This window comes from Plectropomus leopardus, chromosome 9 (assembly GCF_026936395.1).
Source record: "Plectropomus leopardus strain MGB_pleo_1.0 chromosome 9, ASM2693639v1, whole genome shotgun sequence".
Classification (NCBI taxonomy): domain Eukaryota; kingdom Metazoa; phylum Chordata; class Actinopteri; order Perciformes; family Serranidae; genus Plectropomus; species Plectropomus leopardus.
The window spans coordinates 25,870,101-25,897,977 of NC_142184.1; the positions used below are offsets into that span (position 1 = coordinate 25,870,101).

Here is a 27,877-nt window from a genome sequence, read left to right on the forward strand (position 1 = left end):
GCGATTTATTTACAGTGATGAACGAGTTTAGTGGGGGGAAGGGTTGAGTGACGTCAGATATTCCTCCAGTAGTGTCGCGAGGGGGAAGCTCCTTGTTATCTCCACGTGAAGCACACAACCAGTTTAAACCAAGTCAAGGATCCTCTTCGTGAGGTCTTGAGTGCTCGGATGAGTGTGGGAAGCGAGCGGGCAGGCAGGCAGGCAGGCAGGCAGGCAGGCAAGCGGGCAGGCAGGCAGGCACACAGATGACTGAACAGCACGACGGCTGGGACTAGAAGCAAGGAGCTGCGGCGACTCTGAGACAGGAGGTAGAAAGACAGGAGAGAATGAGGCACACAGGCAACAACTAGGAAAACTCAGAAACAACAGTTAATACTGAAAGGCCGTGAGAAACATCTACCGATTGGCAGGAGTAATACTCTGGCAACAAGTAGGTCTGAAGCCACTCCTTAAGTACTCCACCAGCTCATCAAGAGATTGCCTGCAACTGGCCCAGCCTATGGAGAAAAACCACGCCTACATCCAAACATACACACAGGTGAGAGCACAGAAGGGTATGCAGACAGGGAGAAAAACATATGGGAGGAGGAGGGAGAGGGACTGCATCACAGCAAAGCACGAAACATTCTTTCTTATGGCATGTCTTGGTTTTCAGCTGTTTTTGGGACATGTCATAATTCTACATTTTGGCATTCTATAGCCTTGCATTTTCAGTCACTTTTTCAACATTCGGGAATATGTTGTTTTTGGCCCTTTTTGCAACTTTCTTTACTATGTCATGTCTTGGAAGGCTATTTTATGTTGTTTAATGTGGTTTTCAGCTGTTTTTGGGACATGTCATAATTCTACATTTTGGCATTCTATAGCCTTGCATTTTCAGTCACTTTTTCAACATTCGGGAATATGTTGTTTTTGGCCCTTTTTGCAACTTTCTTTACTATGTCATGTCTTGGAAGGCTATTTTATGTTGTTTAATGTGGTTTTCAGCTGTTTTTGGTTTTTGTCATATTTCAACATTTTGGCATACTATAGCCTTGCATTTTCGGTCATTTTTTCAACATTCAGAAATATGGTGTTTTTAGCCCTTTTTGCAACTTTCTATGCTAATGCTTGTCTCCATAGGCTTTTTTTATGTGGTTTAATGTGGTTTTCAGCTGTTTTTGGGATATGTGATATTTTGACATTTTTGCCATACTATAGCCTTGCATTTTCGGTCTTTTTTTCCACTTGCCAAATTATGTTGGTTTTGCCCCTTTTTGCAACTTTCTATGCTACTGCTTGTCTCCATGTGCTTTGTTATGTGGTTTAATGTGGTTTTCAGCTGTTTTTGGGATATGTCATATTTCAACATTTTGGCATACTATAGCCTTGCATTTTCGGTCATTTTTCCAACATTCGGAAATATGGTGTTTTTGGCCCTTTTTGCAACTTTCTTTGCTATGGCATGTCTTGGAAGGCTATTTTATGTTGTTTAATGTTGCTTTCAGCTGTTTTTGGGATATGTCATATTTCAACATTTTGGCATACTATAGCCTTGCATTTTCGGTCATTTTTCCAGCATGCTAAAATATGGCGTTTTTGGCCCTTTTTGCAACTTTCTTTGCTATGGCATGTCTTGGAAGGCTATTTTATGTTGTTTAATGTTGCTTTCAGCTGTTTTTGGGATATGTCATATTTCAACATTTTGGCATACTATAGCCTTGCATTTTCGGTCATTTTTCCCACATGCTAAAATATGGTGTTTTTAGCCCTTTTTGCAACTTTCTATGCTAATGCTTGTCTCCATAGGCTTTTTTATGTGGTTTAATGTGGTTTTTAGCTGTTTTTGGGATATGTGATATTTTGACATTTTTGCCATACTATAGCCTTGCATTTTCGGTCATTTTTCCAGCATGCTAAAATATGGCGTTTTTGGCCCTTTTTGCAACTTTCTTTGCTATGGCATGTCTTGGAAGGCTATTTTATGTTGTTTAATGTTGCTTTCAGCTGTTTTTGGGATATGTCATATTTCAACATTTTGGCATACTATAGCCTTGCATTTTCGGTCATTTTTTCAACATTCGGAAATATGTTGTTTTTGGCCCTTTTTGCAACTTTCTTTGCTATGGCATGTCTTGGAAGGCTATTTTATGTTGTTTAATGTTGCTTTCAGCTGTTTTTGGGATATGTCATATTTTGACATTTTGGCACACTATAGCCTTGCATTTTCGGTCATTTTTCCCACATGCTAAAATATGGTGTTTTTGGCCCTTTTTGCAACTTTCTTTACTATGGCGTGTTTTGGAAGGCTATTTTATGTTGTTTAATGTGGTTTTCAGCTGTTTTTGGGATATGTCATATTTTGACATTTTTGCCATACTATAACCTTGCATTTTCGGTCATTTTTCCCACATGCTAAAATATGGTGTTTTTGGCCCTTTTTGCAACTTTCTATGCTAATGCTTGTCTCCATGTGCTTTGTTGTGTGGTTTAATGTGGTTTTCAGCTGTTTTTGGGATATGTCATATTTTTCCTTTTTTGCCATACTGTAGCCTTGCGTTTTCGGTCATTTTTCCAGCATGCTAAAATATGGTGTTTTTGGCCCTTTTTGCAACTTTCTTTGCTATGGCATGTCTTGGAAGGCTATTTTATGTTGTTTAATGTTGCTTTCAGCTGTTTTTGGGATATGTCATATTTCAACATTTTGGCATACTATAGCCTTGCATTTTCGGTCATTTTTTCAACATTCGGAAATATGGTGTTTTTGGCCCTTTTTGCAACTTTCTTTGCTATGGCATGTCTTGGAAGGCTATTTTATGTTGTTTAATGTTGCTTTCAGCTGTTTTTGGGACATGTCATATTTTGAAATTTTTGCCATACTATAGCCTTGCTTTTTCGGTCATTTTTTCCACATACCAAATTTGGCTGTTTTTGGCCCTTTTTGCAACTTTCTATACTAATGCTTGTCTCCACGTGCTTTGTTATGTGGTTTAATGTGGTTTTCAGCTGTTTTTGGGTTATGTCATATTTTTCCTTTTTTGCCATACTATAGCCTTGCTTTTTCGGTCATTTTTTCCACATACCAAATTTGGCTGTTTTTGGCCCTTTTTGCAACTTTCTATACTAATGCTTGTCTCCACGTGCTTTGTTATGTGGTTTAATGTGGTTTTCAGCTGTTTTTGGGTTATGTCATATTTTTCCTTTTTTGCCATACTATAGCCTTGCTTTTTCGGTCATTTTTTCCACATACCAAATTTGGCTGTTTTTGGCCCTTTTTGCAACTTTCTATGCTAATGCTTGTCTCCATCGCCTTTGTTATGTGGTTTAATGTGGTTTTCAGCTGTTTTTGGGACATGTCATATTTTGAAATTTTTGCCATACTATAGTCTTGCAATTTCGGTCATTTTTTCCACTTGCCAAATTATGGTGTTTTTGCCGCTTTTTGCAACTTTCTATGCTAATACTTGTCTCCATGGGCTTTTTTATGTGGTTTAATGTGGTTTTCAGCTGTTTTTGGGATATGTCATATTTTGACATTTTTGCCATACTATAGCCTTGCATTTTCGGTCATTTTTCCAGCATGCTAAAATATGGTGTTTTTGGCCCTTTTTGCAACTGTCTTTGCTATGGCATGTCTTGGAAGGCTATTTTATGTTGTTTAATGTGGTTTTCAGCTGTTTTTGGGATATGTCATATTTCAACATTTTGGCATACTATAGCCTTGCATATTCGGTCATTTTTTCAACATTTGGAAGTATGGTGTTTTTGGCCCTTTTTGCAACTTTCTTTGCTATGGCATGTCTCGGAAGGCTATTTTATGTTGTTTAATGTGGTTTTCAGCTGTTTTTGTGTTATGTCATATTTCAACATTTTGGCATACTATAGCCTTGCATTTTCGGTCTTTTTTTCCACTTGCCAAATTATGTTGGTTTTGCCCCTTTTTGCAACTTTCTATGCTACTGCTTGTCTCCACGTGCTTTGTTATGTGGTTTAATGTGGTTTTCAGCTGTTTTTGGGATATGTCATATTTTCCCTTTTTTGCCATACTGTAGCCTTGCATTTTCGGTCATTTTTCCAGCATGCTAAAATATGGTGTTTTTGGCCCTTTTTGCAACTTTCTTTGCTATGGCATGTCTTGGAAGGCTATTTTATGTTGTTTAATGTTGCTTTCAGCTGTTTTTGGGATATGTCATATTTCAACATTTTGGCATACTATAGCCTTGCATTTTCGGTCATTTTTCCAGCATGCTAAAATATGGCGTTTTTGGCCCTTTTTGCAACTTTCTTTGCTATGGCATGTCTCCATGAAGGCTATTTTATGTTGTTTAATGTTGCTTTAGCTGTTTTTGGGATATGTCATATTTCAACATTTTGGCCATACTATAGCCTTGCATTTTCGGTCATTTTTTCCAACATTCGAAATATGGTGTTTTGGCTTTCCTTTTGCAACTTTCTTTGCTATGGCATGTCTTGGAAGGCTATTTTATGTTGTTTAATGTTGCTTTCAGCTGTTTTTGGGATATGTCATATTTCAACATTTTGGCATACTATAGCCTTGCATTTTCGGTCATTTTTCCCACATGCTAAAATATGGTGTTTTTGGCCCTTTTTGCAACTTTCTTTACTATGGCGTGTTTTGGAAGGCTATTTTATGTTGTTTAATGTGGTTTTCAGCTGTTTTTGGGATATGTCATATTTTGAAATTTTTGCCATACTATAGCCTTGCTTTTTCGGTCATTTTTTCCACATACCAAATTTGGCTGTTTTTGGCCCTTTTTGCAACTTTCTATACTAATGCTTGTCTCCACGTGCTTTGTTATGTGGTTTAATGTGGTTTTCAGCTGTTTTTGGGACATGTCATATTTTGAAATTTTTGCCATACTATAGTCTTGCAATTTCGGTCATTTTTTCCACTTGCCAAATTATGGTGTTTTTGCCGCTTTTTGCAACTTTCTATGCTAATACTTGTCTCCATGGGCTTTTTTATGTGGTTTAATGTGGTTTTCAGCTGTTTTTGGGATATGTCATATTTTGACATTTTTGCCATACTATAGCCTTGCATTTTCGGTCATTTTTCCAGCATGCTAAAATATGGTGTTTTTGGCCCTTTTTGCAACTGTCTTTGCTATGTCATCTCTTGGAAGGCTATTTTATGTTGTTTAATGTTGCTTTCAGCTGTTTTTGGGATATGTCATATTTCAACATTTTGGCATACTATAGCCTTGCATATTCGGTCATTTTTTCAACATTTGGAAGTATGGTGTTTTTGGCCCTTTTTGCAACTTTCTTTGCTATGGCATGTCTCGGAAGGCTATTTTATGTTGTTTAATGTGGTTTTCAGCTGTTTTTGGGTTATGTCATATTTCAACATTTTGGCATACTATAGCCTTGCATTTTCGGTCTTTTTTTCCACTTGCCAAATTATGTTGGTTTTGCCCCTTTTTGCAACTTTCTATGCTACTGCTTGTCTCCACGTGCTTTGTTATGTGGTTTAATGTGGTTTTCAGCTGTTTTTGGGATATGTCATATTTTCCCTTTTTTGCCATACTGTAGCCTTGCATTTTCGGTCATTTTTCCAGCATGCTAAAATATGGTGTTTTTGGCCCTTTTTGCAACTTTCTTTGCTATGGCATGTCTTGGAAGGCTATTTTATGTTGTTTAATGTTGCTTTCAGTTGTTTTTGGGATATGTCATATTTCAACATTTTGGCATACTATAGCCTTGCATTTTCGGTCATTTTTCCCACATGCAAAAAATATGGTGTTTTTAGCCCTTTTTGCAACTTTCTATGCTAATGCTTGTCTCCATAGGCTTTTTTATGTGGTTTAATGTGGTTTTCAGCTGTTTTTGGGATATGTGATATTTTGACATTTTTGCCATACTATAGCCTTGCATTTTCGGTCTTTTTTTCCACTTGCCAAATTATGTTGGTTTTGCCCCTTTTTGCAACTTTCTATGCTACTGCTTGTCTCCATGTGCTTTGTTATGTGGTTTAATGTGGTTTTCAGCTGTTTTTGGGATATGTCATATTTCAACATTTTGGCATACTATAGCCTTGCATTTTCGGTCATTTTTTCAACATTCGGAAATATGGTGTTTTTGGCCCTTTTTGCAACTTTCTTTGCTATGGCATGTCTTGGAAGGCTATTTTATGTTGTTTAATGTTGCTTTCAGCTGTTTTTGGGATATGTCATATTTCAACATTTTGGCATACTATAGCCTTGCATTTTCGCTCATTTTTCCAGCATGCTAAAATATGTTGTTTTTGGCCCTTTTTGCAACTTTCTTTGCTATGGCATGTCTTGGAAGGCTATTTTATGTTGTTTAATGTTGCTTTCAGCTGTTTTTGGGATATGTCATATTTTGACATTTTGGCATACTATAGCCTTGCATTTTCGGTCATTTTTCCCACATGCTAAAATATGGTGTTTTTGGCCCTTTTTGCAACTTTCTTTACTATGGCGTGTTTTGGAAGGCTATTTTATGTTGTTTAATGTGGTTTTCAGCTGTTTTTGGGACATGTCATATTTTGAAATTTTTGCCATACTATAGCCTTGCTTTTTCGGTCATTTGTTCCACATACCAAATTTGGCTGTTTTTGGCCCTTTTTGCAACTTTCTATGCTAATGCTTGTCTCCATAGGCTTTGTTATGTGGTTTAATGTGGTTTTAAGCTGTTTTTGGGTTATGTCATATTTTTCCTTTTTTGCCATACTATAGCCTTGCATTTTCGGTCATTTTTCCAGCATGCTAAAATATGGTGTTTTTGGCCCTTTTTGCAACTTTCTTTGCTATGGCATGTCTTCGAAGGCTATTTTATGTTGTTTAATGTTGCTTTCAGCTGTTTTTGGGATATGTCATATTTCAACATTTTGGCATACTATAGCCTTGCATATTCGGTCGTTTTTTCAACATTCGGAAATATGGTGTTTTTGGCCCTTTTTGCAACTTTCTTTACTATGGCATGTCTTGGAAGGCCATTTAATGTGGTTTAATGTGGTTTTCATCTGTTTTGGGGACATGTTATATTTTGACATTTTTGCCATACTATAGCCTTGCATTTTCGGTCATTTTTCCCACATGCTAAAATATGGTGTTTTTGGCCCTTTTTGCAACTTTCTTTGCTATGGCATGTCTTGGAAGGCCATTTAATGTGGTTTAATGTGGTTTTCAGCTGTTTTGGGGATATGTCATATTTCAACATTTTGGCATACTATAGCCTTGCATATTCGGTCATTTTTTCAACATTTGGAAGTATGGTGTTTTTGGCCCATTTTTGCAACTTTGTTTACTATGGCATGTCTTGGAAGGCCATTTAATGTGGTTTAATGTGGTTTTCAGCTGTTTTGGGGACATGTCATATTTTGAAATTTTTGCCATACTATAGCCTTGCAATTTCAGTCATTTTTTCCACTTGCCAAATTATGGTGTTTTTGCCCCTTTTTGCAACTTTCTATGCTAATACTTGTCTCCATTGGCTTTTTTATGTGGTTTAATGTGGTTTTCAGCTGTTTTTGGGATATGTCATATTTTGACATTTTTGCCATACTATAGCCTTGCATTTTCGGTCATTTTTCCCACATGCTAAAATATGGTGTTTTTGGCCCTTTTTGCAACTTTCTTTGCTATGGCATGTCTTGGAAGGCCATTTAATGTGGTTTAATGTGGTTTTCAGCTGTTTTTGGGATATGTCATATTTCAACATTTTGGCATACTATAGCCTTGCATATTCAGTCATTTTTTCAACATTTGGAAGTATGGTGTTTTTGGCCCTTTTTGCAACTTTCTTTGCTATGGCATGCCTCGGAAGGCTATTTTATTTTGTTTAATGTGGTTTTCAGCTGTTTTTGGGTTATGTCATATTTTGACATTTTGGCATACTATAGCCTTGCATTTTCGGTCATTTTTTCCACTTGATAAATATTTTGTTTTTTTGCCGTTTTTGCAAATTTCTTTACTATTGCGTGTCCCCACAGGCTTTTTTTTTATGTGGTTTAATGTGGTTTTCAGCTGTTTTCGGGATATGTCATATTTTGACATTTTTGCATACTATAGCCTTGCATTTTCAGTCATTTTTTCCACATGCCAAATTATGGTGGTTTTGGCCCTTTTTGCAACTGTGTATGCAATGGAATTCTTTCACAGGCTGTTTTATGGGGTTTAATGTGGTTTTCAGCTGTTTTTGGGACATGTCATGTTTTGACATTTTTGCCATACTATAGCCCGAGTCAAATTTTGACTGCTCCTAAAAATGGCTTAAAACAACATATAATAGCTCGTAGAGACGCGTAATAGTATGCAAAGTGGGAATAAGGGAAAAAAGAGGTCAAAAGCAAAAACATATACAAAAATCCAATAGTATAGTATGTCGAAAAAAGTCAAATTTAGACTGCTCCTAAAAATGGCTTAAAACAACATATAATAGCTCTTAGAGATGTGTCATAGTACACAAAGTGGGAATAAAGACCAAAAAACCTCATAATTTAGCATGTCAAAAAATGGAGAAAAAAAAATGCAATTGTATTGTATGTCCAAAAAAAGTCAAATTTTGACTGCTGCTAAAAATTGTTGAAAATAACATATAATTGCTTATAGAGGTGTGTCATAGAAGAAAAAGTGGGAAAATGGCAAAAAAAAGGCCAAAGACATCATAGTTTAGCATGTCAAAAAAGTGTCCAAAAACACAGTAGTATAGTATGTCGAACACAGTCAAATTTTGACTGCTCCCAAAAATGGCTGAAAAGGACATATAATAGCTTGAAGATACGCGTCATAGTATACAAAGTGGGAATAAAAGCCAAAAAGGCCAAAAACCTCATAATTCAGCATGTCAAAAAATTGGCAAAAATTGCAATAGTATAGTATGTCAAAAAAAGTCAAATTTTGACTGCTCCCAAAAAATGGCTGAACATGACATATAATAGCTTGTAGAGACGCGTCATGGTATACAAAGTGGGAATAAAGGCCATCAAAGGCCAAAAACCTCATAATTTAGCATGTCAAAAAAAATACAAAAATGCCATAGCATAGTATGTAAAAAAAGTCCAATTTTCACTACTCCCAAAAATGGCTGAAAATGACATAATAGCTTCTAGAGACTTGCCATGGTATAAAAAGTGGGAATAAAGGCCAAAAAAGGCCCAAAACCTCATAAGTTAGCATGTCAAAAAAATGTCCAAAAACACAATAGCATAGTATGTTGAAAAAAGGCAAATTTTGACCGCTCCTGAAAATGGTTAAAACAACATATAATAGCTTGTGGAGATGTGTCATAGTATAAAAAGTAGGAATAAAGGCCAAAAAAGGACAAAAACCTCATAATTGAGCATGTCAAAAAATTGCCAAAAAAAAGCAATAATGCAAAAATGGCTAAAAATGACTTATTATAGCTTGTAGAGACACGTCATAGTATACAATGTTGAAAAAAAGACCCAAAACGTCATAGAACTTTTGAGAACCAGTGCTATGGTAACACCTATTTAGTTCATTTTTGATGACAATACTATGAGGTTTTTGTGCCATTTTGGGTAATTTTTTACAACATAGAATAATATGACTATTTGGGTCAATTTTGAGAACACACTATACTATGAGGTTTTTGTGCCATTTTGGGTGATTTTTGACGACATACTGTACAATGAGGTTTTTTGTGACAATTTGGTTTAATACAATTCAAAAGCTTTTATTTGCCCCAAAGGGACAATTTGTAAGGCAGGCAGAGCAGTAAGGTAAAAAAACTATAAATAACGACAATGACCTCGTGGGGTGAGAAGAGGGACAGCGATGGATGGGAGGTGAGAAGCTGGATAGCCTTGGGTCATTTCTGACGACATACTATACGATGACGTTTTTGTGCCAGTTTGGGTGATTTTTGATGACATACTATACTATGACATTTTTAGGCAATTTTTGACGACATACTGTACAGTAATGTTTTTGTGCAATTTTGGGGCCGTTTTGGACTACATACTATACTATGATGTTTTTGGGTCATTTTTGAGGACATACTATACCATGATGTTTTTTTGTGCCATTTTGAGTCATTTTTGACAACATACTATATTATGACGTTTCAGCCAAAAAGATGGAGCAATTAACACGAGTTTTATACAACTACAACCTACAAGAAAGACCTCAGACACAAGTACTGTGAAGAAACCTTCCCTTTATTGGTGTGAAGCAGTCCCATCCAAGTCAAGGTCAGAAGGGTTAAAAACAGTCAGTGCTCAAACAGACCAAACCAGATTTTCTCCACACCCGGATGGATCTAGTGGGGTGGGATTTATAGAGTGGTACTGGGTGCAGACGTACAAAACACCTCGCTAAAGAAGCGAGAGGGGTTCCACAGAAAATGTATATTTAAAAAAAAAAAAAAAAGACTTCACTTTACTCCAAACCACATTCACTGCTTTTACTGAAACACTACAGCAGTACCAGAACTTTCTCTGGGAGGTAGGAAGGGGTCAGAGGGTGGAGGTGTGGATGTGTGTAAAGAGGAGGGGGTGTGTTTACACAAACTGAGGGGGTAAAAATCTTGGGTGTCAAAACCACATTGATGACAGTTAAGGAGAAAAACAAGGTTATCTTTTTATTTTTTTTTAACGGATGCTTTAGATTGTTTTACGAGGAGGAGGGCTTGAGCGGGCCAAAAGTGCTCCCCCTCCCTATGTGTTGGTTTATTTGTTTGCTGTCTCCATGGTGATCACCAGTTAACCATGGAGTCCTTTACCATATTTGTTGCTGCTGCTACGGCATTCTTACTTGGCGTTGGCGGAGCTGCTGAGCATTTTGCGGACTGCCTGAGCGATGGCGTCACGGTCGATGCCAAAGATTCGCAGTAGCTCGTGGGGCTTGCCGCTGCGGGGCACCTGGGAAACTGCCAGGCGGTGGACGGTGAAGCCGGTCTCATTCACGACCGCAGAGCACACTGCCTCACCTAGACCACCTGAGTAATTGGAATAAACAGCAGTCAGGACTAATGATTAAAGGGTCAGTTCACCCAAATCACACACTGAAAAAAAATGTTTCTTTTCTAGAATTTCTCTCTTATAATCATTTCTCCTTTCGATTTCCACCTTCCTGTTGTCTTAAATCTCTCGCACCTTCATATGCATTTCAGCTCTGCAGTGATGTGATGTGTAGTGACAAGATGGGTAAAGACCTTCCCTGTCTTTCTCACCCCTCCTGTCTCACTGTCACCCCCCTCCCTCAAGACTCTCCTCGGCCTCTATCCTCTCTCTTCTCTCACTCATTTCCTTTTAACTTCTGACGCTCAACTGTCATTCAGACATTTTGACTGAGTGAACATGAAAGCTGAGGAATGAGAAAGTCATTACATGTTCTCAGTCCTTCTTCACTACGAAATATTTCCCAGCCTTCGGTGATGCAGCTACCAACTGGTGTGTGAGAGAGTCAAAGAAAGAGGCATGCAATATGCCTGACAGTATATTATGCAAATAAAATCTATGCTTTGACTTTCTTGAGTGTTCATGTCGGAATGACACATGACGCTTCATTGCCTGCACGTACGCAAACATTTTCTCAGGGTTATTTTTGTGTGTAACTACATGCCGTAGTCTGACAATCCAATGCATTATTGAAATTTTAGACCTTCTTGCAGCTGGGGAAAATATAAAGAGTGCAGAAGGTGGTGTGACCGCTCTGGAAAAAGTTTGGAAAAGATAAATTCTTTGAAATAACACATTTTGTCACCATGTTGTTACAACCCGTAGTATTTCAAAGTTGCAAACAGCTCAGATCTGGTGTCATAAATCCTTGTACTTAATTAATTTCTTATATAATAATACTTAATATACTTATTAATACTTCTTATATAAACTTGCAAAACAGTTTAACACTTACTGCACTACTGTGCCCAGTAGTATAGTACTATGTAGTCATCCATCCATCCATCCATTCATATTTAAGCGTAATGCCTTTTTAGCCCATCCCACATGGGATTACATGACACTGATATTTAACAACAATCCTTCAGGTACAAAACAAAATGTGGAGAAGAAAAAGAAAAGAAACAAGCAAATTTAACACAAAACAAAAAACTGACATGCTCAGTGAACTGCTCACACGAGAAACCATCAACCACTGAGAGATTATTCACAACAAAGAGCCCTTTCGCTCTCCCCCCAGGCTTTTTCAAGATAACTGGCTTATGGCTTATGAATCTTCCATATTTTCAACATCGATATCTAGTTTCATCTTTCTACATAAAGCATCATACAGTTCACAATAAAAAGTAAACAAAATGGAACTCTTTTCCTATATTGTTTACACAGCACATTTAACAGATCTGCTTTTCCTCTTCAATATAAACATACTGTTCAGTTTCAGCAATTAAAGGAAACATACCAGATCTCAGCTGAGCAAAGAATCTTGCTTTTGAGACAAAAAAAAACATTTAAATAAACAAAAAGAATTAGTATGTTTAATTTATGGGGAGCCGCATTGGTGCTGGGCTTTACCGGTGAGTGTTTCTCTGAATAATTACACTGTTTTTCTGTTCATATTCTCATATAATCTGGTACCTAAAAAGTAAACCATCATTCATCAGACTTTTTCAAAAGACTGATAAAAGAAATCCTCTTTATATTATCTAACTGAAGACAATCTAACAGGTCACAACAGGACCTTAACTTTTCCTTCCTTCATTTGACTTTTTCACCAAAATAAAATGAATTACAACTAAATAAGGAGGGATATTGCCCTATGCACTAAGCACGCCGTTTACCCATCTGTTCAACTCATCCCCCTGTTCCCTGGATACCACTTGGTTTCTACCCTCTGTCATGTGCCAACACACACAAATATACACACCAAAAACACTTTTTCTTTGTATTTGCAGACATATCATAACTCCTGCAAACCTTTTACATTTCCACTTGCATGTAATCAACTACTGACATGAAACAGAATTTGGGTGTGTATGTGTATTGGAGTGTGTGTGACCAAACAGTGTCGTCTCCCCTTCTTTTTGTTTGACTCTATCATGGCAAACAGACATAATAATCTCAGTAAGTGGAGAGAATGGCTAGAACAAGGACAACAAAAACAGACACAAAACATAAAAGGAGAGACAGAGAAAGCCAATTCTGGACACTTGTTTTTGTCATGCTGGTACTGTATGTAGGTCAGCGAGAGCCCAAAGGCCGACGCTGAAATTAAGAAACTCTGACAGGCTCTGCCAGCTCCTCCACCCCTCCCCCTTCATATACTGTTTTTATCCATTTCACCTTTTCTATATCTTCCATCTCTTCATACCCACAATGTTCAACACGATTCTCTGCCACACACAGTATCCCTATACCTGTCATCTTCCTCCCCTCCTCACGCTGCTCTTCTCTCTCCTCAGTCTCCTGCCTCTTCAGAGCTTCTCTGTCTGCAGACAGACCTTTTGTCCTTTGCAGCTGCAGGCATTTTTATTCATGAGCACAAACACGCAAGCAACTGTATAACAATCCTTATGCCTGCTAGTTAAGGCTGCCCTGTTAATGCAAAAGACTCCACACAGATGTGACTGTCCTGATTTTAATTGGACTTGATTCAGTAGAGTTATGCAGTAGAGTGGCTCTTTGTATAGCTCTATATCGTTTGAACCTGTTGAAATGTATAATGTTTAATTTATTGAAGAGCGTCATTGTATGTATGTGGCATCATGTAGCAACGTTACGTGTCCAGAAATGGAACCATGTGTTTCTGGCTTCATCTTTATCAGAGGGACAATATAAATCAATCCAATATCAAATCATAATTTCAGGAATATACCACAGGAAACAAATGTAATTCTCACTGATATCGCTTCTCTGTGCTTCTAAAATCAGATTTAAAATTAATTTGATGTTTTAGTTTTTAAAATCATTTGTTGGTGAGTCTGTGGCAGAAAGATACAGGATAGACACACATGATAAAAGTATCTCCCCGTAAGGTGAAATGCAATATGTTCTCTCAGGTTAAGAATCGGTGCATTCTAATACCCATACTACCATACTGTACAGTCCGATTGGTCATATTTTGCAGTATGACAGCCTGCATGATTTTCTGGCTATTCTGACCCACAATCCTCTGCACAGCGGAAGGTACGTCACATCGACCAAGTCACAGACAGTTGACAGCCTGCTGACAGCTGACAGAAGCCACAATGACTAAAATCAATTGATGCAGTAATAACTTACAAGTTCAAACAACATGTTTTAAAAAGTAACAACAGTTAATGCTAAGTGATACCTTTCACATTGGCTGCATTTCAGATCGCAACTCTTTACTTTTTAATTACATTTTTGGGGGGGCAGGGGCTTTCATCACCACTAGTTCTCAGATATTGGCTAGGTGTGTAATAGCCTTATGAGCGAGGGGGTCAGGATTCAAGGCGCAATATTAAGTTGAAGTAGTATGACCCAAATGTATGAATTCTCCATGCAGCAGTATGCATTTTGCTCGGCTGTAGTATGCGATTCAATAAATTCAGCTATATCTGTTTTTTGTTCTCCACATTCGATCCACTTTTGGAAAGTTATTTGTGACTCCTTACCTTCAGTGTAGTGGTCCTCCACTGTGATGATACGTCCTCTGGTGGCCCTGGCATTTTCGATGATGGTCTTGGAGTCCAGGGGTTTGATGGTGAACGGGTCAATCACACGGATGTTAATTCTCTCTGAGGGAGGAGCGTGGAGGGAGGAGGGAGGACAATGTACCTCAGTCAATGATAGTTGATATAAATACTGTATACTTTCATGCTGACATGGGTTCATTTCTTTAATTTTTTCTTTCTTTATACCTTTCTTCAGCTGTTCAGCAGCAGCCAGAGCCTCATGGAGGGTCACTCCTGCTCCAATCACAGTCATGTGGTCGTCATTGGTTTTATACACAACCTGAAAGGGAAAGGTAGAGATACTTTGCAGTTGGACTCCATAAGGAAACATGCACAGTGAAATACCAGAAGGAAAATGAAGGATAAATGTGGTTGTGGAAAAACGCTGCTACAAACCTTGGCTTGACCAACATGGAAGTCCTCATTGCAGTTGTAGATGATGTTGTTCTCTGGGCGGCTCGTTCTGATGAAACACAAACCCTGAAACAAACCAAAACTTATTTACACAGTTCTATACATTTAGATTATTCTTTTCAGGTTGTCAATTATTAATATTTATTAATTTCTTGTTACAGGAGACTACGGTACCTTTGTGTTGGCAGCAAGCTCCACAGCTTTCTCAGTAGAGACACCATCGCTGGGGTAGAAGACGGTTGCCGTGGGAATGGCTCTAAACATGGCCAGATCCTCCAGACCCATCTGAGAGGGTCCGTCCTCACCTAAATATACACACACATCAGAACCAGACTAAAGTCAACTAAAGCAAGGCTTGCATGTTAAATGTAGACTGGAAATCTAATTCTGGTAGACGAGCATGCATTCAGTCTGGAAAAGTGTGCATGCAATGTACCTGGCGATGTGGAGGAGAAGGAGAAAGGGAAGGAGGAGGAAGAGGTGAAAGAGAATCAGGCCGCTCTGTCATCACCTCCATGACACAGAGACAGTGAGGGGGAGGAGGAGGAGGGGGAGGAGGAAGAGTGCTGATACCAGGAGAGGAAGATGGACAACAGAATGAAGGAGGAGGTGAGAAGATGGGGGAAGAAAAGTTCAGGATCAATAAAATTAAAACTGAGACACACTGAGGAGAAGTTCAACCCACTGCAGGGACATTAAAGCAGCAACAACATCTGATAAAGGAATTAAATCTCCCCTGCAGGCAGCTTGTTTAGCAGTTAAAATGATGCAAGATGCATTGTGAACGTTTTGGAGCTACTTTGACAGAGCTACTCATTTAAAAAATATTATCAGTCGGTCGTTATATCTGTCAGTGGTTTGAGTCTCACCAAAAGCATTTCAGTATGTGCCAAACTGGATTTAAGAAAAGAAGTGGGAGGAAAGGCGGGTCACATTGAAGGTCATAATGACATAATATCTACTTTAGTGGCCGGCATACAAGATAGCTCCACCTTTAAAAGCACAGCTTGGGATATAGATGCTAACAAAACGTTCACTACCCTGAGTTATTATAATATCCTGAATGTCATTCTACAATCTACCTAATCCTACAAAATGCCTCCTACTGCAACCATAAATGTACTGTATAACAATGATACATTACTGTTAACGGTAAAAGTCCAAAAAAGCAAAAGGACATTAAAATAAAACAATGAAAGGTCAAAGGTCAGTTCTTTCAGGTCATTACTGGTGAAAAGAGAGATAGGAACTGACCAATAGAGACACCACAGTGGGAGCCGCAGAGGTTGATGTTGCTCTCAGAGATGGCGGCCATGCGGAGCTGGTCGTAGGCCCGGGAGAAGAACGTGGCGAAGGTGCTGGCAAACACCACGTTACGGTCCCGTGTGGCACAGCCCATCGCCACGCTCACCTGGAAGGGTAAAGACAGAGCGAGAAAGGAGGGAAAAGGAAGAGTTACAAAACTGGCAACAATTTGGCACTAAATTTAGTACAGACATCTTTGGCCCCAAGAGGATATGTCTGCTGACTTTGGTGATCCCCAGACGTTTCATCTAGGACCACCATGAGTTTGACTTTGGTTCTTGGTGAAATATCTCAGCTTTACAGACTCTGTGTGTGGAAAGGTAAAAAAGTTTGGCAAGGTGACAACTTCTGCAAACACAAACTGCGGTTCAACTTGCAACTAATTGTTCTTTAGCTGCACTTTGACAGCATGCTGATGTTAGCATTTAGCTAAAAATACAGTTTTGTTTAGATAAGCCGTCAGACAAATTTTACTTTACACATTTTACACCGCAGTACATTCAGTACATGCAAAATTGATTACTCATTTATGAGATCAAAACAAGTTTAAGATGTGATACAATGTCAAGAGGATGTTCAACAAATAGAAATGCAGATATCAAAATTAATCAAATTCATAATATAAAGTACTTTTTGAAATAGTCGCAAAACATGATTCTACCATTGCAGCATGAAAAGAAAATTCACTCTATTATCCCAGGACCTCGCTGTCATCTGTATGTAATGTAGCTTTCACTGTTATTAAAAGACTCTGAAAAGCCCATAATAACAGAGCACATAATAACACACATTTTATGTTAAATCATGATAATGCCGACTTTTAGTAAATTCAGTCAGACAATGATGTCAGATGTTAATAAAACAAGAAAGTGAACACCAAAAGATGGTTAATGCCTGAAGTAAAAGTGTGACACACAAAGAACCAAAAATCAGAGGGGAAATCAACATGAGAAAAATGATACTTATGTTATGACATAAAATGAACCTGATATCTTATATATTGCCAAAATGTATGCATTTTACTTATTAAAATTAAAATTTTAACCGTCTATATGATCCCAAACCTCTCCCGCCATCTGAGACTTGAGAGCTCATGTCTCTCTCTCACCATGTTCTGCTCTGCGATGTGACACTCAATGTAGCGGTTTGGGTGTTCGTTCTTAAAGAGCTCGGCAAAGGTGGAGTTTTTGGTATCTCCATCTAGAGCCACCACGTGGTCGTTGTAACGTCCCAGCTTGGCCAGAGCCATACCGTATGCCTTCCTCGTAGCGATCTGGTTACACAGGGACAAACAGACAACCACTTAGTAGGTACTCCAATGTGGCTGAAACTGTATTCTGTCTAAAAAGTATTAAATTTGTTTACGCGAAAATAACACACAATTTAAGCCAAAATGATGACTTTCTAAAACTTATTGAAGACATCTGAGCTGGTCTGCCATCACTGATCATACCTTGTCTCCGGGTTTGTAGCTGGGTGCGCTCGGCATGCGGATGTTTCGGAGGCTGACAGGTGATGTGTCCTCGTTGGGCGGAGCAGGATAGAGGCGTTTGTTACAGCTGATAATGCGGCTCTGCAGCTCCTTGATCACGCTGTCGGCCATGTCTTTGGGCAGGGGTTTACCGTGCCAGCCCATCTTATCCTCAGCCACTGAAAGACACATAAACACAACTGAGGACCACAGCAAACAACTATAACTTACATTGTACAGTATGATACACAAAAATAGGTTATTACAAAGTGGAAGTGATTAAACAACCTTTTTTTCATAACAAAAATTAAGATGGTGCCAAACAGAAAGCTTGACACCTTATGTGATCAAAGTTGCTGCATATGTTGTCAACTTGTCTTAAGTCCATGAACTAAAAGTGGCAGATATAATACAGTCAAAAGAATAAAGTGTAATCCTGTGAGGATTAGGAGGTTTATAAGTGGTCACACAAAAGAACTAGCGTACTAAATTTTAATGTCTTTAGAGTATAATGAGTGCTAACACAGAAATTCCAACATTGGCAAAAGGAGTCCTTAGCACCTGCATATATGACACTTTTTATGACGCACAGCAGCAGAAGGAAAGTTTTAGCACTGGGCTCTCCTCTGTGTTTCTGGGACATTTGTGGTCTTACAGACCCCCTCCAGACATGTTTTAAAGTATATAAAAATACTTGCACTAATACAACAGTGTTCCCACATATTAGTTAAAAAAGCTCTGAAAATGGGCTAAAAGCAGATCAACTCCGTCCCTCAAGAAATTCTGGATCACGCATCCGTCCCTTCTTGCCTAAACCAATGCTCGCACTACGTTGACCGGTGCAAGAGCGCACCAAGATGGCTAAAGTACAGTTTGTATAGTTATGCTTACACATTTTAGGGGCAGAAGAAAAACACATTTTTGAGTTAGGCGTTCCTACAGCAACCAGGAACTTGTCAGTGAACAACCAACAGACCAAATAGTAGTAAGAAAATTGGTAGTACAAAAAACAAGTAGTATGAAAATTTAAGTCATAAAAGGAAAGACATCATATTTTCTTCTTGCAACAACCAAATAAGTGACTAATTAATGGAGATTCCTATTTTGATGGTCACAGACGACTGAAGGGCGTTTATATAAAATGCTGACATACCTGAAACTATAAAGCGGTAAGCGGTATTCGGTAATCCTTCACAGGAATCTCCTCCACATCTATGCATGTGTTTAACATAAACTATGGCCAGCTGTCACACTCAAAACACTCGTCCACTTCAGTGAGTCCCAACAGGCGACTCAAACATCAGAAGGTAAGATTTGGGAGGCCACAGGCTTACTGTATAAAAACATCTTACACGTACAAAGACAGACTCCTCTCTTAGACACACACACGCACACACACACACACGCACACACGCACACACGCACACACGCACACACGCACACACGCGCACACACACACACACACACACACGCTGCTTTTATAACAACTTTCTTTTTATCTCTGTCCCTCACAAACGCATGTGGTCATACACACTGCCCCTAAACCGCTATGACAACACATGCACAATGGGCTGTTGCTGGGAGTGTATCCTACACATTCTGAGGGATTACCCAGCTGCAGCAGCTAAAGCACTAAAGCGCTCCCTGGATTACGGCGAGTTAGGGCCCCTTTGCGCTGACGGCGAGTTCCCGGGGCAGTTAAGAAAACATCTGACAGAAATATTATTCCCAGTCAGTTGCCACCGGTTTACTGAGTCATCATCTAGAAACAGGTCTATGAAGCACCCAGTGCCATGGTTATGAAATATGGCATGCTTTAACAAATACTCTGAATTTTTCTGCTTGAAATGTGTTATGTCACTGAGAGCTTGATATCCAAATTTGCAACAGAGACATCTAGACACAAAATAATGACAAAACTGTTATTAATTAAGATGAAAAATGTCATTTTTATCCATGTTGCACATTCAACAGCTGAAATCCTATATCCACTATTAAGGAATTATTGTGTAATCAAAAAAGAAACACAGCATGTTAGAACTTAATTTACTCTACATTTAAGAGGATCAAACCACACTGATATTTGATTTCACATACTGTGGAGCACTGTGTGTGTGTGTGTGTGTGTGTGAGTATGTGTGTGTGCCTGATAATGGTACCTGGGATGCCCTTGCCCTTGATAGTCTTTGCAATAATGGCAAGTGGCTGGTGGCGGGGCTGACTCAGCACCTTACACAGCTCCTCCACACTGTGGCCGTCCACAATGATTGCATGCCAGCTGGGAAAACAAAAGAGATTAAACTTTAAATGCAGTCCTACATGTGTGTTTCTATGAATGAATTAAACTCTGGCTGACATAAATAATAATAATGATAATCAATAATCATCATTGATTATCAAAGTTGCTGCTGATTAATTTTCTTTGGGCTGATTACTCAAGTATTTATTTCATCATTTTGGCACTTAAGGACTAACACTCACTTCACACTTCAGATGCGCAAATACTTCACAGCCTCCCACCCACCTTCCTGTGCACACACTCCCCCTCTGACACCCCCCCCTTGCTCACCCAAAGGCCTCGCAGCGTCGCTGGTACTTCTCCACATGGTGCTGGAGTGGAGCCGGGTCGCTCTGACCCAGGCGGTTGATGTCCAAAATTGCCACCAGGTTGTCGAGCTGGTAGTATGAGGCGAAGGCCATGGCCTCCCACACTGAGCCCTCAGACAGCTCTCCATCACCCAGCAGGCAGAACACCCGGTAGCTACAAACAGAGAGAGTCAATTCAGAGATTATACAAAGAGACGTGTTAGAAAGAGATGAATAAATAGTTCAGAGGGGTAATTTTCCATATCGGCTCCATTTTCCCTCTTGGCACATCCACCCATCTCCTGATTCCTCCTCTAGGGTTCAATGTGACAGCTGACCCTCACACCTCAACACACACAAACAGACAGACTCACAAACACACACTCCACTCTCCCCCCACTGCGCTCTGATCATCCTCACTAGTTGCTCCCGTGGCGTAACGTCTCCTGACAGCTTTCCAGTCAAATAGACACATTCTCATTAAAGCTGGAAGATAGGCCGAGACATGGCGCATTACACCATGCATTCCAACCCCGAGAAAAACACACGGCACAGAAAGACAAGAGAGGAAGAAGGGAAGAAAGAGGGGAGAGGAATTCCACAGAGGTGGAGATGGAGAGAGGGAGACAAAAGAGGTAGAGGGAGAAAAAAAATCCAGTTAGACTGATCTCAAAAGGTGGATTTCTGAAATGTGTCGCCTGTCCTCTGAAACTATCCTTACTGATATATAATGGTGCACTAAAAAAATCTGGCAAAATAGCTGGCTTTTGCTCATCATTCAAGGTCTCTAAAATATAGAGAATTATTATTATTAATTATTATTAGTTAGAAAGAATCTAGAATTTATTTCAGTTCAGTATCAGCAGGTTAAAATAAGACATATAGTAAGAGTAGTTGTTAAAATCAAATGGCAAATAACTCATCTGTTATTATCTGGTTTTTAAATATATTTACAGTATATATTTATTTATTTTTAAAATCCTTTATTGCCTGAGAATTATTAGGATAATTACAAAAAAGCAGAGTCAGCAAGGTTAGGCTCCACTCTAAGTTTGCATTCAAGGAATTATATAATCTCAGTATTGTTTTAAATCATCTTCAGATCACTTAATCATATCTGGGAGACAAAACACATTGAAAGACATAGTGAAAAGTGACTATAGGTCTTTTTTAGATTTGTATAAAAGCTGTGGTTTGTGTCATTGAAATATAGATTAAAATTACAAATTACTTGTCCTTCAGGTATTTGCTATAATTATTTTCCTTGCAAATGTGCATGTGTATGAAAGATCCTATGTTCCAGTCTATATGTTTAACATAGATGATAAAGTCATCAAAAGTCTGTATTCCTTTTCAATTCTGAGGTATACAAAATTGTAAGTATCATTTGTAAACACACACACACACACACACACACACACACACACACACACACACACACACACACACACACACACACACACACACACAAACACACAGTCTGAAGGGCATCCAGTACAACTACAGTAGGTTGAGGCAGTGCTTCAGCTACAGGACTAAAGTAACCACTCAGCAGGGATGAGGAGTGTGTGTGTGTGTGTGTGTGTGTGTGTGTGTGTGTGTGTGTCTGTGTGTCTGTGTACTTCTGTTTCATCCCATCTTTGCAAGGTGAGAATAACCGATTAAGACATGGTGATACCTCTACTTGAGAACAGTCCAGACCCATCCAACTGGCACGTGCGCACACACACACACACACACACACACACACACACACACACACACACACACATATATACAATTTGTGTCACACACAACCTGCCAACACAAAACCAATGAAGAGGAAACTTCCAGCTGATACATTTGCTGTTGGGTTGCATTGTCTCCTGGGTTTGGTGCAAAAGCATAAAAGAGCATGAGGAGGTACCCTGCATGTGTTTAATCCAATAATTTTCTATTTCCACATTTGCAACTGCAGAGTATTGAACCAGAGTCCCAACAAGCAATGAACAGAGTCAGTTATTCACTCTGCTCATAAGCACATTTGACAGATTCATTCATGTATCTTATTTTAATAAGCCACACCTTTAGAATAGTAAAAATATACGTGACATATTCCTGCTGCTGCACTCCTGTAGATCCTCCAGTGCAAGTTGTGCATATGTGTGCGTGCCTCTAGGAGGGATTGATATGGTCGCCATTCAGCAGTTTTTGTCTTAGATTATGTTATGAAACAAGTGATACAGCCTTCTACACTGAGTGCTTAGCCGTTATGATGCAGTGAATCGGCCTGACAAGCTGCTCAGAGCATCACAGGGGAAATGCACACGCCCTTCTTCATGCACGCATGACCACACACGGCGTCCACAATCACATACAGAGCATGCAATATAATCTACCGTGCATATATAGATGCAACGGAAGCACAGTGTAGGATTTTGCCACTTTTTGGGTGATAGGATGGGAGTAAAGGGTGAGGCAAATGAGGGAGGAGCTGTGCTCTCGCATGTGTGATTATTAGAGCGGAAACAAATCGAGTGCACACAGAATGCAGAGTGAGAGATATGAAGGGCAGCCAACTCAGACTGCAAGTATGGCATTTCCTCACCGCCTGTTTCACTGCATCTAATGTGTGTGAAACCCCCCCCCCCAAAAAAAACAAATTTGTCTTTAAAATGTCTCCCTCTGTTCTACTCACAGTGAAATTTGTCAAACCATGAGAAAAAAAATGAGCTCGGCTCAGACGCTTTTGTCTCACATCCATTTTCGATGAAAATGTGAATGGCATGTGCTCTCTCCATTGTTGGAGCCACATGGCTGGAAACCATGTGGCGCTTTCTAGATCACACTAGAACAAAGGAGACACACCAGGACTGATCTGCATTCAGTTGAGTAGGAGATGACAATGGCACATTTCAGGTCTGTTAATCTATTGTGACATAAATATGTTTAATAAGAAAGAAGGGAAAATGGAAAGAAAGACAGACAGAAAGACAGAAAGAAAGAAAGAGTGAGCTGCAGACATGTGCACTATTTTTCAATTTTAATAAAATCAATTACTCTCAATCTATGAATTTTAATTCCACCTTTGTGGAAAGGTTCAGCTGATCAGAGGTCAGATCTCCTGGCGCTCTGAGTGGCTTCCTACATTTCAACCCAGGTTAGACCTGTCAGCTGCGGTTTGATCCAGAGTTAAAGGCTGAAATGTCACATGTCAGCATGGCCCACTGCAGCGTACATTATGTCATGCATAATTTCATACTATCTACCTTAATATATGCGGACACAAACTAGGCTGCGGTGCTCCTACATGTATGTCTTCTGCATGTTGGAGAGTCTCTGTGTCACATTATGTGTGTGTGTGTGTGTGTGTGTGTGTGTATGTGTGTGTGTTACCTGGCCTTGTCAAAGTATTTCCCAGTGTAGGCCATTCCACAGGCAGCTCCAAGCCCCTGACCCAGAGAGCCAGTGGCCACATCCACAAACTGCTGCTTCTGTTAGCACACACACAGAACATGTATCTTACTCTACAGAGTGCAGGAGTGTTCAAGTTTGCGAACAGAAAGAGTGAAGTGCAGTGAAAGGATTATTTTTCTTAACATCCAAGAAAAAAGGTCATGTTGTGGAGACAGCAGCAACAGTCTGCGTCTCGCAGTGTGTCAGTATCTGGGTTATGTGAACACAATGTCTTATTAATGTCTGCAGCAGAGGAGAATGGAGGCAAGGACAGCCCATCTCTGTCACACAAGAACATCTTTGTCACCATGTTCCTGCCTGCATACAGTTTGTCTGTCATCTAAGTACATGTGTTCATCACTCCAAATAAACAGAACTTGCAGCAAATTATAAAGTAGTTATTCACACAGTTTTGGGCGTGAGAAGTAAAACAATCCAGTACTTAAGAAGGAGAAGGGCAAATACTACAGAAATGCAGGAAAACTGAAATCTTAACTTGTGTGCTGCAGAAAGATATTTATATTTCCTTTTCCACTATCCTATTTATCTTGCAGTCCCATCAGATGGTCTCAGTCACCAGGTCAGGAACTACTGTTCCAATATTGTAATGCTGGAAAGATAAAAGTATCCTAAATCGCTAAAGGGAATTTAAAAAGCTGCATCTTTGAAAGTTTCAGTATCCAGTGATAGATATTTCCTATGTCATGTCAAATCAATGTGTTAAGATTCCTAGATGTCAACGTTTGCCTCAAAGAGCTCCAAGCAAGCAGTTTAACAGATGGCTACATGCAGAAAGAGGCTGGAAGCAAAGTTAAACTTAACCTTAAGCACAAAACATTAGCAAAATGATCTTTAAGTTGATAAAAAATATAATGAAACAGGCAGCTTAGGGAGCTTTTCTGATGTGTTAATGGTTCAAGAGTGTGCTGTAAGTGTTGTCTTAATACTCATATACTGGTATGATTGTGTTTTAAATATTGACTTTCACATCTACATCTATTTGCTGCTAAAAATCAGGTAAAGTGCTCAATATTAACACACTGAGAATGGCAGTGTAATGTGTTCCTAATGCACATGTGTTGGTGTGCTGGAATAAATAACTTCCAGACCCACAACTTCCAGCAGGTGTGAATGTCGCCTCACCGGCACAGGGTGTCCCTCCAGGATGGAGTCGACCTTACGGAGGTTGAGCAGCTCGCTCTCCTTCAGGTAACCCGTCTCCGCCCACACGGCGTACAGCACAGGGGCTGCATGACCCTGTGGAGGCAGGGGTCAAAGGTTAGAGTGTAAAATTACATACTGTATATCTGATTTAAGAAAAAAAAAATCCTTTTTGGTCAATCCACACACAAGGTATTACAGTATTGTTTGGAATTTGTCACTGGCACCTTATAGGCACAAAACACTTTAATAATAAAATATGAATGCAAAAACACATGCACATTTTTTCCAATGTGTGTCATTTTATAATTAGTCACTGAGTTGTTTTAGATGTCCCTTGTGTGTGTTGTCTCTCTGCATGCATCAGAGGAACACCTGCCAAACATATAACTGTGTGTATGTGTGTTTGTGTAAATTACCTTGGAGAGGATGAAGCGGTCATTGTTGGGATTACGGGGATCCTCAGGTCGGTATTTCATGGTATGAAAGAAGAGCACAGACATGATCTCTGCTGAACTGCAACATGATGTGGGATGACTGCAACGAAATAATGGCAAGAGATGAATTAGATATGCAACAAGTCAAACTAAAAACTCAACGTGCATCCTGATTGCTCTGTTAAAATCTATATGCATGTTCAGAGCATAGTGTCCACACACGCAGATGCAGAAGGGAGAAAAAAAGGCAGTGACAAAGTGGCAATCAGAGGCAGAGTTTGACTCTTTGTAAACTTGGATGTAGTCTGTTAATTCATGCTAGAGCAGCTGCAGTCAGGAGTTATTATGTAAGACGGACAGTACACTAGTGAGACTGAGTTTATCAGTGTCAGACAGTTCATATGTACATATACAGGATCTGTCGCTCTCAAACACACACAAGAAGGGTAAATGTTTTTTAAGGATGTTTTTCCCTCTTTCTCATACATGCAAATACACATAAATACAAGACAATAACATAATTCTACATGCAGTCCCAAACTGTTGGTCCAAGTCAAGCCAATACAACATCAAACAGGTTATAATAAGAATTTATGTCTTGAACATCATTATGCTCTTTATTTTCAAACCACATGCCAGTAATACCTCACACCTCCTCTGTGAAGGCTTTTTCCCTTACTCTCCTGAAATGTGAAATGTGGTCAAAAAAAATCAAAAATGAGAAAAAGCAAAAACCAAAACGAGGTGAAGATATAATGACACAGGCAGCTTAGGGAACTGTATAAGCATGTCCTAATGTTTGATGAAGGATGCTCTACCAGAGGGTGAAATGTGTCTGATACTATTTCTGTGGTTGCAATGTGAATGCTGACTGTGATAAAAGCACTGAATTAATAAAACATGGGATAAACGGAAGCAATGTAGGCCACCGTTTATTCTGTGTATGTTTCAGTTGTCAAACGGGAATTCCAGAACTTTAAACATTTTGACTGGCTTTAAATTAGCTCAGTACACTTATTCATACAGCCTTTGAATACCAGCACGTTTCAAATGACTTAAGGAAAAGTAGGGTACATGGATCTCAGTCACCAATATTCAATCACTGGACAAAATCAAATAGCTAACCATAATGAAAAAAGAAGTTTAACACATAATATTTTCAAACACTGTGTTGTCAAGTCATACCAGGTGAGTCTAATGTAACTTCTCTACCCTGCTAAATGCTATACTCTTTATAGCCCTTTGATAACAAGCAGAATTTATGGTTTTACGTATCCTGTAATTTAAAATTGTAATCTGTAAATTGTCATCATTGAAAAAAACCGATAACGTTGCAGCCCGTTTGTTAACTCGGGTTTTATTTTGAAATTTCTCCCCGGCTGTATTTGTCCTATTTAAATACAGTTACTTGACATTTGTGTCACCGGCGCACAGGCGCGGCGGTAGAAGCGCGTCTTTACGTCTCCCGGTCCCATTCTGCAGCCGCCGTACACCACGTCGGCCCACGAGCTGGCTGCTCGGGATCATGCACCGATCCTGCCTCTGCTCCTCCTCCGTTACATAACGGACCACAGAATAAAGGTTAAGGGAGAGCGGAACACGGTGCACCTGCAGCAATATATGCCAAACCTCCAAATCTGACACGTTTAAATAAATGTTTTATAATTTGAAGGGGAGGTTGTGCAAACCATCATGCCTGTTAATTTAATTAATTGCTGGGAAACCTAAAATGGAATTTAGATGGGATAACCTCAAATAAATTAACTCTGACCCTTTACAACCAACAACTGTTATTTCTGGCCAAATGCGTAATTTACGCACAACGCATGATGGCACTTAACTGTTTTACGCATGCTGAAAATAAGATAAGAAAATGTTAAGTCCCTCAGTTTTGGCTCGCCACACACAGCGCAAATATTCTGATAATCTGCATCTGTAGCTTTATACCGTTGATCCTCCGGCACGCAGTTTGCAGATAGTCAGTCCATCAGGAATTACTCTTGTGTAAATTCCATCCCGCGTTTCTATTTTATAATTTACCCTCGAAACAGGCAAGTGCATGAATCACACAGCAACTGGTCCAGGACGTTAGCCTTGTTTTGTCGTGTAATAAAACTCTTATCTCCAGATCTGTTTAATCTCCCAGGATCCCTCCTCTTACCCGCTGCCCGCTGCAGTTGTTGCCTTGATGGAGTTGATCCGAAGCCGGGTGGCGATGTTCCTGAGCGCCTGCACCGTCTGCTGGTCCGGTTTATGGTAGTCCTCCATCTGGCCAATGCACAGAAGAAAAAGCACACGCACGCACACACAAGCCGGTTAAATGGAGTGAAGAGTTAAAAGTCCCCGGTCTGCTGTCCCGAGAATAGTGGCGATGAGTGTGCAGTGGATGGTTGCAGGGGTTAAAAAGAGGCAGCGGTGTTGAACCTGACGGACAGAGAGGAGGGTGAGGGGGGCGTGTTTGCAAGCAAAGCCTATGAATATGGCTAAT

The 27,877-nt window shown here is 39.4% G+C and overlaps 1 protein-coding gene across 4 annotated transcripts; it reads right to left on the reverse strand.

Moving 5' to 3' along the window:
• Window positions 1–5: 5 nt before the first annotated feature.
• On the reverse strand, window positions 6–27,856 carry LOC121947100 (transketolase-like). 4 transcript variants are annotated; one of them, XR_015777540.1, is made up of 16 exons: window positions 27,551–27,856; window positions 25,372–25,489; window positions 24,935–25,048; window positions 23,732–23,829; window positions 20,340–20,531; window positions 19,930–20,048; window positions 17,753–17,949; window positions 17,408–17,572; window positions 16,249–16,405; window positions 15,169–15,299; window positions 14,977–15,060; window positions 14,767–14,860; window positions 14,521–14,643; window positions 10,740–10,923; window positions 401–497; window positions 6–296 (listed from the first exon to the last, which is right to left on the reverse strand). XR_015777540.1 is itself a non-coding variant. In XM_088082368.1 (15 exons), the coding sequence occupies exons 1-15, from the start codon at window positions 27,655–27,657 to the stop codon at window positions 272–274; spliced, it is 1,908 nt and encodes a 635-aa protein (XP_087938494.1). In that variant the 5' UTR covers window positions 27,658–27,856; the 3' UTR covers window positions 7–271. The 4 variants fall into 4 exon arrangements, 3 of the variants coding, with proteins under 3 accessions (XP_087938494.1, XP_087938495.1, XP_042347936.1); XM_088082368.1 differs by lacking the exon at window positions 401–497 and having other exon boundaries at window positions 7–296; XM_088082369.1 differs by lacking the exon at window positions 6–296 and having other exon boundaries at window positions 483–516.
• Between the last annotated feature and the right edge of the window lie 21 nt (window positions 27,857–27,877).

Excerpts from the sequence above, each read along its gene's own strand:
- LOC121947100 (XM_088082368.1), bottom strand. The coding sequence starts at position 27,657 with ATGGAGGACTACCATAAACCGGACCAGCAGACGGTGCAGGCGCTCAGG. Across the intron at positions 25,490-27,550 it reads ACAACTGCAGCGGGCAGCGG|TCATCCCACATCATGTTGCA; the intron begins GTAAGAGGAGGG and ends ATTTCGTTGCAG. Across the intron at positions 17,573-17,752 it reads GCTACAAACCCGGAGACAAG|ATCGCTACGAGGAAGGCATA; the intron begins GTATGATCAGTG and ends CTGTGTAACCAG.